General features: G+C 42.9%; 1 protein-coding gene across 2 annotated transcripts in view; it reads left to right on the top strand.

Moving 5' to 3' along the window:
* The window catches only part of Marf1 (meiosis regulator and mRNA stability factor 1-like protein), a 64,532-nt gene extending 50,572 nt beyond the window's left edge, over nt 1-13,960 (top strand). For both annotated transcript variants that reach the window (XM_075701277.1, XM_075701276.1), the window contains 2 exons: nt 2,604-3,088; nt 5,501-13,960. In XM_075701277.1, coding sequence (XP_075557392.1) covers nt 2,604-3,088; nt 5,501-5,619 — 604 coding nt within the window. In that variant the 3' untranslated portion in view covers nt 5,620-13,960. The remainder of the gene's footprint in view (nt 1-2,603; nt 3,089-5,500) is intronic.
* Nucleotides 13,961-14,753: the final 793 nt, after the last annotated feature.

Here is a 14,753-nt window from a genome sequence, read left to right as displayed (position 1 = left end):
AATTAATATATCAGAATTTGTCTCCATTATTTATTTAGGGTTAGATGCTCTAACGGATGCAGTTTACAGGAATATCTGTTCTTGGTGCAGAGCTATGAACTTGTAAACTTCGTGCTTCTATTCGCAGAGAGTGCTTGCCTCGAGCGAGTTTATTCACTACAGATCACTCTCATACTGGCTGAAACGCCATTCTTGTAGCTCCCATAGACACTGCCACCACAGTTGCCTTGAATGATTTTTGTAGGAAGCTCTGTGGTCATAGTGCACGAAGTCTACAGAAAGTTCTAGCTTATCCGTAAACTTCTTCCCAATTGCGGATTACTCGTTTACCGGAGCCCTAAACGACAGTGTGCAAAGCTGGAAGCAACATCATCTGATGTTTGTACAAATACAATGCGTTTGAACCATTGTTCTGTTGCCTGAGCGTTCTGGTTAAATAAATGAAAGACCGTATGTTAGAAGTGATGTTGCCAGCAACGCTTTACAACAGCAGTTAAGCAGAATAGTTTAGGTGACAATAATAGCTTTCCGTCCTCTCTGGTTAAAGCGTGTGACACAGTGTGGCTGCACTAAGTAAAGGATCAATCACACCGGCTACTTGAGGAGGTCGCACAGCCATTTGCAACTGGCGACCGGTAAAGCGACTGGAGGCGACCGATGCTCACACCGGCAAGCCTAGCTGAGTGCGAACTTTAAGTCGCAATCACGGAGATTATCGTTCGCAGCGAGCACTCTGTGGATCTACTCAGTTCACATGCACTTTGCTGGTTTCGCCACGTTCTGGCAAAAGCCATGGATTTTGATTCGAGCGATGAGGAAGACATCACTGTGCTGATGTGCTCTGCCGTAGTGTCGGCCGTGGCAGATTGGGAGCCCAGGAAGAAAAAGCAACATCAGTGGATGCGCCCGTGCCTCCGTTCGTGATAAGTGCCTGGCCATGCTAGCCACCTCCCACTTAAACTCCGCGCACATGATGAGGAGTATTAGCAAGACTAAGTTGTAATTTCTAGTGCGCACTTTCTTGTGCGCACTTTTGCAGCTGTTTAGCTTCCTGCAAATGCTACCGTGCACATTCGACACATTGCTGGAACTGCTGCGCCCCAGCTTCGCAAGGCAAGACACCAATTACAGGCATGCAGTCTGCCGTGGTGGCGCATACTTTGTATTTCGCTTGATGCAGGAGGACGTCGGACGAAAATATGTAACATAACTAGGGTGTACTAGAATATAACTAACCTAATTATTGGCACGTTGGTGATTGGTTTAGCAGTTTTGTGACTATGGTCGCATGTCTGAAAAAATTGAGCAGCGAGTGACTGGCTCAAGATAGTTGCATTTCTAGAAAAGTGACCATTTGAGACTGGTCACTTTGCGACCAACTTGGTCGCATGACTGCTGTGAGCCGCCGTTGTGAAGATCACGCAATAAACTGCAGTAAATCAGCCTTCCACCAAGAGTAATAAGTTTACAGACAAGCTAAAATATATCATTTTTCTGATATCACGTACATCACCAAGTCGTTGTCTTCAGAAGACGATGGCACCTGCTGTGAAGGGCCTGCTACAGTCTCCGTAAATCGCTAGTGCAACAGATCCCTGACCAGTGTAAAAAAAAAAAGCAACTTGATATTTTGGGTTCTGTGCAGATTCATTGTTCACAAAACGAAACATTAGATTCTTCTTTTTTTTTTCTTTCACTATGAACATTGACCTATTCTATTGGTGATACCGTATTTTTGCATGTTACAATTACAACAGCTCGGAATAAAAAAAAAAAAATCTGCACGCATAATCTACAAAAATAACTGCATTCAACAATGCTCAAATCTTAGCAAAAAGTCTCCACTTGCGGATGCATGACTCATCCACGACGTATCTACGGCTAGTGGCTCGGTTCCCCCATTTTTCAGCAATGCTGACAAAGCTGGATTTGCACACTGGCCATTATATCGGCGAATGAGTCGCATGATATGTGACGTGAATTGGATCACTTTGGAGCTAGCACTCGCACGACAGTGGATAACAGCACAGGCTTACAAACCCTCGTGTGGGCAACAGCGATGGGGAAAACACGACCAAGCCACAAATCCGAGCACTGATTTGGCTCTCCGCCGTATTTTGCTTAGACCGAGGGAGCGCCATGGGGACGGGTGACATGGGTTTGCCAGGGCCACATGCGCTGTTCGCTAAATATTAAACGCAAAATGGCTACATATGAAGAGGAGGAATATGGGTGACCATGAAAGAGGGGAGGAGCTTCAACATGCTGAGGTGGGGAGAGGGTGGGGTTTCCTAAGAGATAACGAAACATTGAATGGTGGAAAATGTTGTCTTGAGGTGTGGCTTCACGGCAGCGCAGCACACATTGCCGTGAAGCCACGCTTCAAGGCGAAACTTCCATATAACACAGACCCCCACTTTGCTGTCAAACTTAAAAAATGTTGGTGCGGGTTATGTGCGCAAAAATACGGTATGTCAGCACCTGACCAGCCGATGTTCCGTCGATTATGTTTCAGTAAATAAGTTCAGAGCCGAAGGAATTGCTAGGAAGCCCACCGACTTTTCTTACTCGTGTGTTCTGCCTTTCTCGTTTCTTTCGTGCAGACATGGTAAACCCCCACCGCTGCAGCAGCTACATTTCGAAAGCTTAGAAGAGCTGCTTGAGTCAGTGCCCAAGTACTTCACCGTGTCCGGGGACCAAGATTCGCGGTCTGTTAGCCTGGTGAAGGTCGACAGGGGGCCAAAGGTCACCGTGGAGGAGCCGCACCTGTTGGAGCCAACGAGGGCACCTTCTCCGGTGAACAACTTGAACGCATGTGCAGACGACACGGCTAGCAGCTTGGAGAGTGGCGCAGAGCCGGAGTTGCTGGTGCTTTGCCCACTGCCGGAGCCGGAGCTGATGCAGCTCTGTCCAGAGCCAGAGCTCATGCAGCTGTGCACGCTGCCGGAGCCAGAGCTGCTGGAGCTCTTCCCTTCGTCGGATGATGACTTGCTCGACAGGCCGATTCCAAGCAACTTGCCATCCCCAGTCATCTGTCCAGAGATCTCACCGGCTGGGGACCTTATGCAGTTCGACACGGCAGATAATGGTGAGCCTTTGATAAGATATGTCAGCACTAATGGTGTTAAAGGGTGACAGCGAAGTGGTTGTAGTCGTCCTTATTCACCCTCTCCCTATCTCCACTTGGAAGTCGCTCTAAGTTTTCCTATTTCAGACTTCCAGCTAAATGCAGCTTGTGCCAGCTGACACTATGTTCCATTTCATACATACCAAGCAATGCTGTGAAAGCTATGAAAGGAATACGGTGTAAGAAATGAATCACTCCATTCATTTTATAGTGAACTGGCCTGTAACATCTAGTACAATACCTTGCAAGTCTGCAACGTCTTCTACATAATAACTTGTTGATATATTAGAACTGTAACTTACGAAGGTTATGTTATGTCACACCACGTGTTGTTTGTATGCGGGGATCGTCGTTTTTAGGTAAAACCCAATATTGCCCAATTTTTTCACTCTGATCAAGTTTTATGAACAATCAGGTTGAGCCCGATTTCTCCCTGTAGTCGTGCTTTTTTCGTAAAGGATAATAAAATATGCAGGCGCTTATTATGTCTGCAGTGCTTCCCTTTTGTTCACGCTTCCATTTTCAGATAGGATTGTCACATTCACCATTACTCTCATTTATCTTTAGTTTTGCTTGCATGTGATTGGTCAGGAAACGCACAAAAAGTGTGTTTCACAAAAGTAAAATGACATTCTCTTCCGTGCTTTGGTGCTGGTCATCCATTTCTCGACTACCAGTGATCCTCCTGCTACTGAATACGTAACAGTGCTACAAAACTAATGAGTGTTGCCTTGACATCGTGTTGCTCTTTGCTTACCATCACGAGCAGAGCGACGTGCAGCTGTCGCCTTGTACTGCTGCTACCGGTTGTTTCATTTGTGCTGAAGGCGAATATGCTATTTGGAGTGTTGCATCTACATGTGGTGCTAATAGAAAATATTCACAAATTTTCTTCTTGCCAGAAACGTTTCCTTCTTATTTTTAGCTGACACGCTTGAAAGTAGCTTGTCACTGATTACTGCCGTTCCCTTTCTTTTTCACCGAAATCTCTGCTGTAAGGAAATGTGCAGGTAATGAAAATTAGGCATATTTTGAAGTCACTACATTCGGCGCTAAGCTGCCACGAATTCCGCATCTTAGATGAAAGTGAATCGCCAAACAAGACGTGATTGCCGCACTGAACTGTAGCAGACAAAAAAAACGGCGTGTCGTCTGCTACTGCGCCGGCATGCACGAAACCTTGCCTCATGCTAGTGTTGTAAATTTGCTTAGGTACATCGCGATGCAGTATGCCTGATAAAAAGTCTTTTGTATCGCTGTACTGGCTGTTATCGCCTGGCGTGAAACAAACTGCTCAAAAATGTAAAGAAGGCCTCGCAGAATGCCTGCTTGTTTAGGTGTTGTGCGGTTATGAGGGACTTCTTGGCATTTGGGTGATCGTGTTTATAAGGCATCGAAAGTCTCAAGAGCTGAGGCGCATGTTGCATCATGAACCTATTGTACAATGTTTTCGTCACTACTTTTCCTTGTATGTCCAGTCTCTCTTGCTGTCTTCTTGGCTTAGTACTATACTCACCCTGCTGAGCTAATCCATTAATTGTAAATGCGCTAACTGTAAAAGCATACAACTTCGCTGCCATAGCAGTGCAACCGCCCCATCCAAATGAACGGACGGCTAAGTTGTGTGCAGCTGTAAAATGGCCTAATGTGAAAATACAAGTACACTTTAACATGCACTACATGTGTCGCTGACCAGCCTCAAAAAAATATTTGTCGACTGCATCTCATTTCCCCATTCGACACATAGTGCTACTGAAAAAAGTTGGACTGCACAGTTTGAGTGCATTAGGTAAATTATTACGAATTACAAGTTCATTGGGTAAATTGAGATGAGTAGCACATAGGCATATCAGTCATGCATACGGTAGTCATGCATAAATATTCAACCAGATAACCCTTCTGTAAAAAACTGTTGTTCTTGGACTACCTGTTTGCCACTTCAAATAGTTAGTTGTGCCACAAAAACACTCGGCACATTACAAAAGTTGGCACGAAAGATGGGCATTCGTGTGCCACGATGCAAGCAAAGCTACGGTGCCAGTATCGGACAAGGCTTTGCACATGTCGCCAAAGTAGCAGACGACACGCCGTAGGGGCCACCTCTGGCTCTCAGCGTGGTGCCTGTGAAAGTAGTTCGCCTGGCAGCCACATGTGGCAAAACGTGGAGCGCGGCCACACGCTCACACGTTTCCCTAAGAGTGGACGACTCCGTACATTTGTTATCGAACACGCCAGCCGGCCACTTCGCCGCCGCACGAAAACTGCTGGCCCCTTAGACAGCTTCACTATAGAATATATTTTGGGAAGGTTTATTGATGGTAGACAACTTTCGTCCATAAAGGCTTACCACATTTTTTTGTTCATGCCTTTCAGACACTAGGCCCAGTTCGGAGGCCGACTCGGCCGAGATTTTAGACTCCGTGCCGTCTGCCACCCAACCCACCAAAAAGAAGAGGCTCGCCGCCTTGTTCCCAGTTCCGCTCGCACAATAACCGCCAAGGCTACCGGCACGGGGTGCACACGTTTTTCGTTAAGGAGCATGTCTCGGGGACCAGATCTGCCGCCAGCAGCGCCACTTCCATCGCTACATCTTTTTCCACACTCGCAAAGATTCGCTCCTTGTGTTTCATGACCTCACAAAGTGTGGGTATCCACTAGTACTAGCATTTTTATCCTTGCTTTTTTTTTTCCTTCTTTTAACATTGTGTGCTTGTACCTGAGCAGCAAATATGCTTCGTGTGAATGATGCCGGCGGAAGTGATTCAAGGTGAGGCCTGGCCTGCCACCACTTGTGCGAGACATTTTTTTTTTTAATGCAGTATCATTTTATACTTTCTATTTTCTCTCGCTTTCTCTGTTGTGATCTCTGTACAGTCATTTTTCTATGTCCTTTGCTCTCTCTTTCATCTTGCCATCAGTATGCGACATTTTCTTTCTTTTTTTCCCCCTTGTTTTGTTTCAACTTTTTCGGCAGGAACTCTGCACAGTCACTGTCTTGTGTGTGCGTGTGACTTTATCTTCCTTTTTCATATGATGACACTGCGTGTTCATCAGCGCACACTCTCGAATACATGACCTGCAAGGCTTTAGAGACCTGCTTAGCCAAGTGCTTGTTGCCTTTATGGTCACTTTACCTGTTGCGAGTGTTTGGAATTGCATACGCTGTGGTATTGCATTGCTCATTACTGGGCAGTACGGTCACCTGCAGAACTTTACGGGACATGGGACTTACGGAAAAGCTGAATTCCCACAAAGCCAGGGCACGTAGCCTTAAAATCAGTCTCAGAGTGGATCATTGATCTCTGATTTAATGAATCACAGTGTAGGTGATTGCAGCCTTAAGTGACTTTTTAAATTAGATGTGCTATGCCTTAACAGAGCACAAATTCAGATGTGTCGTGGAACCCATGTCCTGTAAACTTTTGGGGCTGATTGTGCCTCTTCATGAAATGGCAAGTCTGACAGACGTCATGCATCCTGTCTTTCAATGCAAAAGGGCAGCAACATTTTAACATAACCATTGCTTTTTTTTTTTTCTTTCTTGCTTCAATCAAAGGCAAATCGTTGTATACATTTATACGTGTATACACATATTCATGCACACATTTAGAATGAGTTCTGTCAATATGAATGCGAAGCGCTGGTGTAAGTTATTGCGTATGTGCCCAGCTTTTTTGCTCTACTTTTTTTTTTTTTCGGCGTATCATAGCCGACTAAAAAATGTGAGCAGGACAATCTAGACACAATAACAAAAAAAACAAGATGATTCTACCATCTGTCAGTAGAATACTGGCGCAGTAGATTTTTATGAAGAGCGCACCGCTTCACTACATCTAACACACCGTTGTTCTGTCAGTTCAGCGACAGTCTCATCGTTCGGTCTGACGGCATCACAGTCACATTTCATTATTTCGCAATAGCACACATAGCAGACATCTGATGAAGAATGCATGTACGCAGAATTTTTTTCAAGATGGGCACAAAGGTGTTTTTAGCCACCAAGGCTCGTGTGTGATGTATTTATGTGTTTTCCAGATTTACGCGCGATTACTGCTTGTGGCGTGAAAGGGCTCAACTGTGATAAACAGTAGACGTGTCTGCAGCGTTCTTGTGAAAAAGAAAAGATTCATCGCCCCACACCTTCAGCGTAGTGTGAATGTATATAGTACAGAGTGTTGCATTGCTACAGGATAAACATTTAAATGTTCTTTGTACCTCAACAATTGCCTCACTTTCGCAGAAATTTTACCAGTACCTGCCACTTAGTGGTGATATTTTTTGTCGAAGGTCACGTTTTGCAGTGGTACCTGTCTTTCATGTTGTTTCTCTGTCGTTGAACGTGGCATTTGACAAAAATCACCACTAGATGTAACTTCGATGTGTAATCTGAACGCGAAAACGAGTTGGAAGTTGAGGCAGGCAAATTGTTCATATTTGTCCACTATAATGATACAACACTCTGTAGCTAGGTTTGCTTGTCACCGGCATCTTGTGTATTGTGTAAGATATTGCCATGTCATATACTACCTCTGTAAATATGAGTTGTGCACGTAATAGCTTCATACGTCGACATACCCCCCTCCCCTTTATTATCTTGTTTTGAAAAGTGTGGGTGGTTAACCTCGAGCAAAAAAGTGTGATGAAGTGTTTATTTCATTTTAATTCACCTTCATTCACAATTTTTTACTTCATCTTCACCATCATTCACTCAGTGTGTAGTCATACTGATATACATTTGTCTCACTGACACACATTCAAGCTGTGGAACGCAGTTGCAATGTCAGGTTTAAGACAGTTCAGTCAGAATTATGAGAAAAATGAAGAAAAAAATAGAAAAAGAGATGGTAGCTATTTTGCGTACAAATGCCTCCTGCATCAATCAGCCTTGCAAACGTTGCGGCGTGAGTTCAACTTTGGTGACCACAGAAACAACTTTCATCCTGGTGCTTTTGCATGTATTGAGGGACACAAGTGTTGCTGTGCTTATCACCTGAAGGCCAAACCTTGCTCCGTTTTGCAGGATAAGATTCTTATCACTGGGTTTGGTTTTGCCATAGATTGCTTGGTATGGAGCATGTAGTATATTGAAACCAGATGGCTATAACTTTCTTTATTATTTTATTTAATTTTAAGGAACCACATTCAGTTGCATTCCGGGCAGAAGTTTCGCCCTTAAGACGACTGAAGAGTGATATCGTCATGAAATGCAATCTGCATTGTGTTAAAAGTGAATTGTAAGGTGTATAGTACGGCACACTCATAAAAGAAAGCACCTAAGTGGTAATGCATCATAACTGTGGCATTCCTTTTACTATGTCACAGTAATGTGGCTGATATGACGTATTAATGCCAGGCCATGCATTAAAGGTTATCTGAGGCCTTTATTTTGTATTTCAAATGTAAACGATGGGTGAATGCTAATTAGTTATTTCCTTTAAGAGTGAGCCTTACTATACATGTATAAAAGGTCTGTCGAGACGCAGTGAGCGATTGCCTCATCAAGGTTTTGTGTTAGATGTGTTTTGTTTGTGTGGAAGCTGCCGTTCAAGTGATGCTCGTGAACAGTTTCTTTTATTTTTATGTGTGGGGGGAAGTTCTTTCATAGCATTTGCTGTTGTCAGCCAGTTGGTTTTTTGTGCGGTGTGCGACATGTTCAGTTTGGCTTTACAGTGGGCCTGAAATGCAGGTAGGAGCCCGTCGGACTAGACCAGATGAAATGTGCCCTTTGTGTTGATTAACGCAGTTTAGCAATTCGACACTCTATGTACTACACTGTTAAGGACTGCTGTTCAGGCCTTGCATTGGACGAATGGACTGCTTGGTTTCTTTGATTGTAATCTGTGGGAAGAAATGTAACGGCGACTGGCGACAGAGTGAAAAAGATTACCATTTTTTTTGGCATGCTCTTATAACGTCTGTTTTGTCTTTGTGATGACCTTTGTAGATTCCTCACATGTGACGTGGTGTACAGGGTCGTCTGCTTTTGTGAAAAAAGATGCCTTGTTAGTGTTCAATGCGATGCAACTTGAACACATTTTTGCACTTTGTGGGGAAAATGAGGCTGACGTAATCCCTGATGCAGATATACAGCGTATAAAGATGAGTGCATAAAGGCCAGCTGAAGCAAAGCTTTGCATCACTTAAAAATGTTTGTAGTAATAATGTAGCTCTTGAGAATGCCATCAATTTGAAAAACAGGTGCCTAAATATGTATCTGTATTTTTATTTTATTTTATTCAGTACTGACAGTGTGAGGTAGATGGTGTGTTTAGGCATAGTATCTTTTCTTTTGTGTTTGGATTTATTATATGTTCGCTCAAGCAAACTATTTCCCTGAGCACGGTAATGGTGAGGCAGATGGTGTTTTTAGACATTGCATTTGTTGTGTTTGGTTTTATTGTATGCTCTCACAATCAAAATTATTTGCTAAAATGTTATGCCCTCACTGCCTTCTTGGTCATAGTGAGACAGACGACATCTTCTGGCATGGTATTTGTTGTTTTCTTTGTGTTTGTTTTTATGATGTGTTTAATGACGCAAAATTCTTCACCGAGATGTTATGCCGTCACTGCCTTCTTGGTCATAGTGAAAGACATCTTTAGGCATAGTATCTTTTTTTTTTCATTATTATATATGTTCTCAGAAGCTAAGTTTTTCACTGAGATATTCTGACCTTTATGTTTTCTTGGTCATTGTTAGCATAATCGTGGCAGTCGTCGTAGTTAGCCTTGGTGTTGAACAATGACAGCTGCCAATGCATTCACACATACTACCCGATGTTGTGAAAAACATTGTGTACGCGTCAATCAATTCAAGGCACTGAACCTAGCTCATTAGAAAAGCCCTTTTTCTTGTTTTGTTTACTCATCTTAGTTGTGTCGTCACCCCTTCAATAATGTGTCCCTAGGTGTATTAGTTTGTGTGAACCTGCACTATCGTGGACAAATGACACAAGAAGTTAAGACTCGGTTGAGTGCATTCTTTTGTTTGCGCTTTTGCCACTTAGGATGATGTCTGTATGATTCCGGCTTGAGCACTTCTCATTTTGAGGCTTATGCCATTTTTTGGCAACCGGAGACATATAGGGACACAAAATCACACGCTCACATCATTTGCTCACAGGGAGGAGTACTGTGTGCTTTTCCATTCACTTTTCGTTTATCCACGATGGTACTTTGACAGCTTCACCGATCTCCAGTGTCACAATTGTGACAAACTTGTGAAGCATCATTGTGTGTACTTAAGTCATATGCAGAAGTCTGCCGCATGATTTTGTAAGAGTGAGTCAAAGTGAAACTCATTGCGAGTCTTCCGAAGAGTAGCATTGTACAGTCGATCCCGGATATATCAAACTCAGATATATCAAATTATTGCCTTCGTCAAACAGTTGTAAAATACCATGCAAGAGGTATAGGAATGTACTGCTCGTACATTGAGCTCCCGTTCATCGTTACATTCGATATATTGACTGCTGCACTGAGCTGTGCCCCTGTAAGTGTGCTTCTTCTAATGGAGACGCGATGGCTGCTCGCGTCGTTGGAAATATTCAATGCTGACAAATTTTGAATGGCACTGTGTTGGCAGATGCTGTCAAACAAGACATGGAATCTAGAGTGCAGTATATGCCTTAAAGGGAAAATGAGCAAGGTGCTCTCTCAGTTACGCTCGATGTCACATGAAAGGCCCGTGCAAACTGCGGCCGTTCGTTATCGCAAATTGCATTTTAGGATTTCACAAGCAACCAAAAGAAGTCCGACTCACACCTCCACTTGGACGAATCATTTTCCCTTTATTAATTACTTCCCCCCACCTTGCAGGTTTCCGCAAAACTATTACGTCAAACTCTTGCCTTTGCTTTGAGTTGTTTACAAATTCGACTTCGCCCTGCCATCTGCTAGCCACCTGTTTACCTCAGATGGTAGAGCAGCTGGCCCGGAAAGGCAATGGTCCTGGCTTCGAGTCCCGAACCAGGACGAATTTTCTTCAACTGCGAGGCTTTTCTTTCGAAGAACCTGTATAGGTTTCTTTTGTAGCAATTGCTACGAACAGGTGGATGTTTGATTTTTCCTTTACTTTTTAGAGTGGTTGAGAAGTCCAAGGACTACTGGTTCCAACAGGAAGTCGATTCCGAAATGCAACTCGTTGCTTGCATGTTATTATCGGCCGTTTAAACGGAGTGTTGTTGGTATTGTAACGGACAAGTGGTCGAACATGTTCGTGCGCCATTTGCTGTACAAGTGCACTGATGGCAGCACGGTGCGTATCCAGGCTAGTTTGCTTCCACGGTGCGCTCATATCTACCTTGTCTGGTGTAAAAATGCACATCAAGCACTTCGACGTGAGCAAGATACACCGCAGTCTCACGTTTGGGTGACGCAGGCTTTTAAGGTTAGCATTGCGATCAGTATATCGAAGACCGTGCCGCAGCGCGAGCTATTTGCAGCATTCGTGAGCAAAAAATAAGTCAGCCTTTGTTTTTATGAAACGGCCCTCAAGAAGCAGATTGTTAGGTTCCCACTTCACCATCTCGGGAAACTGCCCAAGATGTGCAGAGGTTTCAGGTGACCTTCAGAGAAGCATATTTTGTATTTCGAATTATACATATATCGAACTATTTCACAATCCCCTTCGAGTTGTATATATCAGGGATCGACAGTATTCATTCATTTCATTCATTCATTCAGTGAAAGCCTCGATTTTCATCAACAAGCATTGTTGTTGCGTTATTGTGAAGTACAGAGGGTTTAGTGTGAGAACACATTTTACTACAAAAGCTTACGGAACACGGAATTTGTGAAAAAGGTGAATTCCTGCGAAGCCTTGGCTCCCAGCCTCGAATTTACTGTTTCCGTATGCAGTAGCTTTTGTGACGTACACTGCGATTCATCAAATTATAAGTGCTTTGCCTGAACAGAGCAGGAAATCACATTTGCCCATTTGGCATCTATCCCATGTCCCGTCAACTTTTGTAGTGGTGTGCCAATGTGAAAGGGAGCACCAGATTTGTGTTCGGTGCTGGTAATTCTTGTTCACGCACAAAATATTCTTGAAACCTTCATGAGAGATATTCATCGGCGCAAGATCTTGCCTGTTTTAATAGAAACAGACTTATTATTAAGAGCTCCTATGGTAGATATCCTATTTCTGTCACATCAGCCGGATTGGTTGAAGGGGTGGCACTATCTGCAAGAATTGTAGAGTAATGCTGTGTAATTAACAGTCGCTGATTAATTCTGTAGATAATCACTTTGAAGTGAATGACTCGTTTGCAGAATTGAAGTGAAGCAGCAGGGAAGTAATATTCATTCAGCATAAATCTTGTGCCTGGCACTAGCTTTGAGAACTACATCCTCAAAATCAGTGGAGAGATGCTCTGATTCTCCAGTTAACACTTTAAGCTTAGAACGGTTGAAAATTTAGCTAGTTGGTAGGAATTTATGTTCGATAGAAGCTAGGCACTTAGGCATGGGCGTAAGAAGAGAGAATCTAACAACTATTGTCCATCTCTCTTTTCTTGTGCATGTGTCTGCATGCTTGTCTTTTTCCTAACGTATAATATGTTATGCACTGTGACAAATGGAGTGCTGATACATGTCAACTTATCAGCACTTAAAGTTAACTTGAACTGTCAGAGCTGACTGTTAAGTTCAAAGTGTCAGTTCATTTTGCCACAGATTTCAAGGGCGTATTTCCATAAGGTGACAGTCAGTGCAAGATTTCTGCTAAACGGATTTAACTTCATTACTAATTTGCTTCAATTCTGCAATCAGGATTAATTACGGAGTTTGTAAGTGAAATATTTCTCTTTAGCTAATGTCGCTCTGCAATTGTCTTGCAAGTAGCATTCCAACTCTTTAGTTAATCCAGCTGATGTGAGAGAATTGCGATAACTGCCACAGATCTTCAGTGTTTCCATAAAAATAAATATCCTGGCATGATGAATGCCACTTAGTGAGTTTCTAGCTTACATGTTTGCAGCAATTGCTGCTTGAACACAGATATCCCTTTTATACTTAGCTTCCTGCTGTAGACCTGTACGGGTCAAATGAATGTATGTAAAATAGAAAAGATATGTGAAAATAAGATGAATTTAACATTTTGTATAACAAGTGTTGTACAGCAGCTGAATCCCTAAGATTGGGGAGATAACTTCACCCTGCAGCAAATTAGGGTGTCGCCAGGAGTGCGGTTTTAGCTGCGAGGCATGTCTCATTCCAAGGTCATGAGAAGCACTCTATTAGGCAAAAGAGGGCAGGCCATCATAGTATAAAGTTTTAGCTTGTTTTAAATGTACTAGAGTTATATGTGTACCAGAATATTGGAAGACTGGGACAAGAGCAACAGCTCTGGTAGCGTCGTCGTGTGGCGGTCTGTTTAACTACAGTGTGTAGAATATTTGTTGTAATGACCAACTGTCTTCCGTTTGTCTGCTGCCATAAATGAATCACGAGTGAAATAATCATAACAAAAGTGTTACAATCCTCCTTTTTTGAGGATCATGCAATGCAAGAATGTTTGTCGTGCATTGTAATTGCTCACAGCATTGCAAGGTATTGTCACAAGCAATGTTGTTCCCCAACATATCTTTATTGCTAAAACTCTCTATGAGGCATGAAGATGAGAAATGCAGGTTTCATGTTTCTACTTTGCACTGAGATTGGCTAAACACCATTGATTTTCAGTAGCTGTATGGGTCATGGTAATCGTAGAGAAATCACAGTTGTGTCTGCCGTACATTTGGCATGATTGGGCAGCTCATTTTAACTTTTTATTGTTGCACAACAGTGGCCTGTGAACCTTGCTCAGAAAGTGCAATAAAAAGATTTGATCTAATTGTGTCGTGCTTATCCCTCAAGTAAACCTGTGCACGTTCAACCACGGGCATGCAGAGCTTTGTCACAATACGGGCATCTTGTTGATGCAGGAATAACTTATTTCAGAGTAATTTAGAATAATTTATTTTAGTTTTAAACTGTCCTTGTTACTGTTTATTTGATTGACTTCAGTGCCACACAAGTTAAAGGGACACTAAAGCGAAACAATAAATAAGTTTAGACTAATGAAGCATTGTTTGAGAACCCTGCAGGCAGTTATTTCAAAAAAATTGTTTGATTATTAGATGAGACAATGAAGGTACAAGTATCAGTATTCGAATTTCGAGCCGAAACCCCAGCACCAGTACGTCAGCGTGACGTCAGGGATTCCAAAGTGTGTTTTTGCATTTGGGCCGCGTTGGGTGAATAAAGGTTCCCGAAACTTGCCACGTTTAATATTTGGTTCCTTTAGAACACAATGTAGTCAATCTGTACCGCTATATGTAATTAGTAGGCCCAGAAGATGCCATCAAAATCCAAGACGTCACAGCCCCCAGGTGCGGGAACTTAAGTAGGTGTCGCCACCCGTGTTTCGTTCTTGCGCTTTTTCTGGCTTACCAAATGTCTTATCGTTGTAAGAGTGGTGTTTCTGGTGTTGCAGAACGGTAATTTACTGATGCAGAAGAAATCATTTTTCACTTCAGTGTCCCTTTAAAAAGTTTTTTGCATTTAGCAGTCCATTAAAAAGTCGGTCCAGCTGTCTTTTTTGTCTTGTATAATAGTTTGAAACTGTGAGAGATACATTCCTTTCA

Source organism: Dermacentor variabilis, chromosome 8 (genome assembly GCF_050947875.1).
Source record: "Dermacentor variabilis isolate Ectoservices chromosome 8, ASM5094787v1, whole genome shotgun sequence".
Classification (NCBI taxonomy): Eukaryota; Metazoa; Arthropoda; class Arachnida; order Ixodida; family Ixodidae; genus Dermacentor; species Dermacentor variabilis.
The sequence above is the reverse complement of the archived record's forward strand: the minus strand, read 5'-3'. Positions and strand labels throughout refer to the sequence as shown.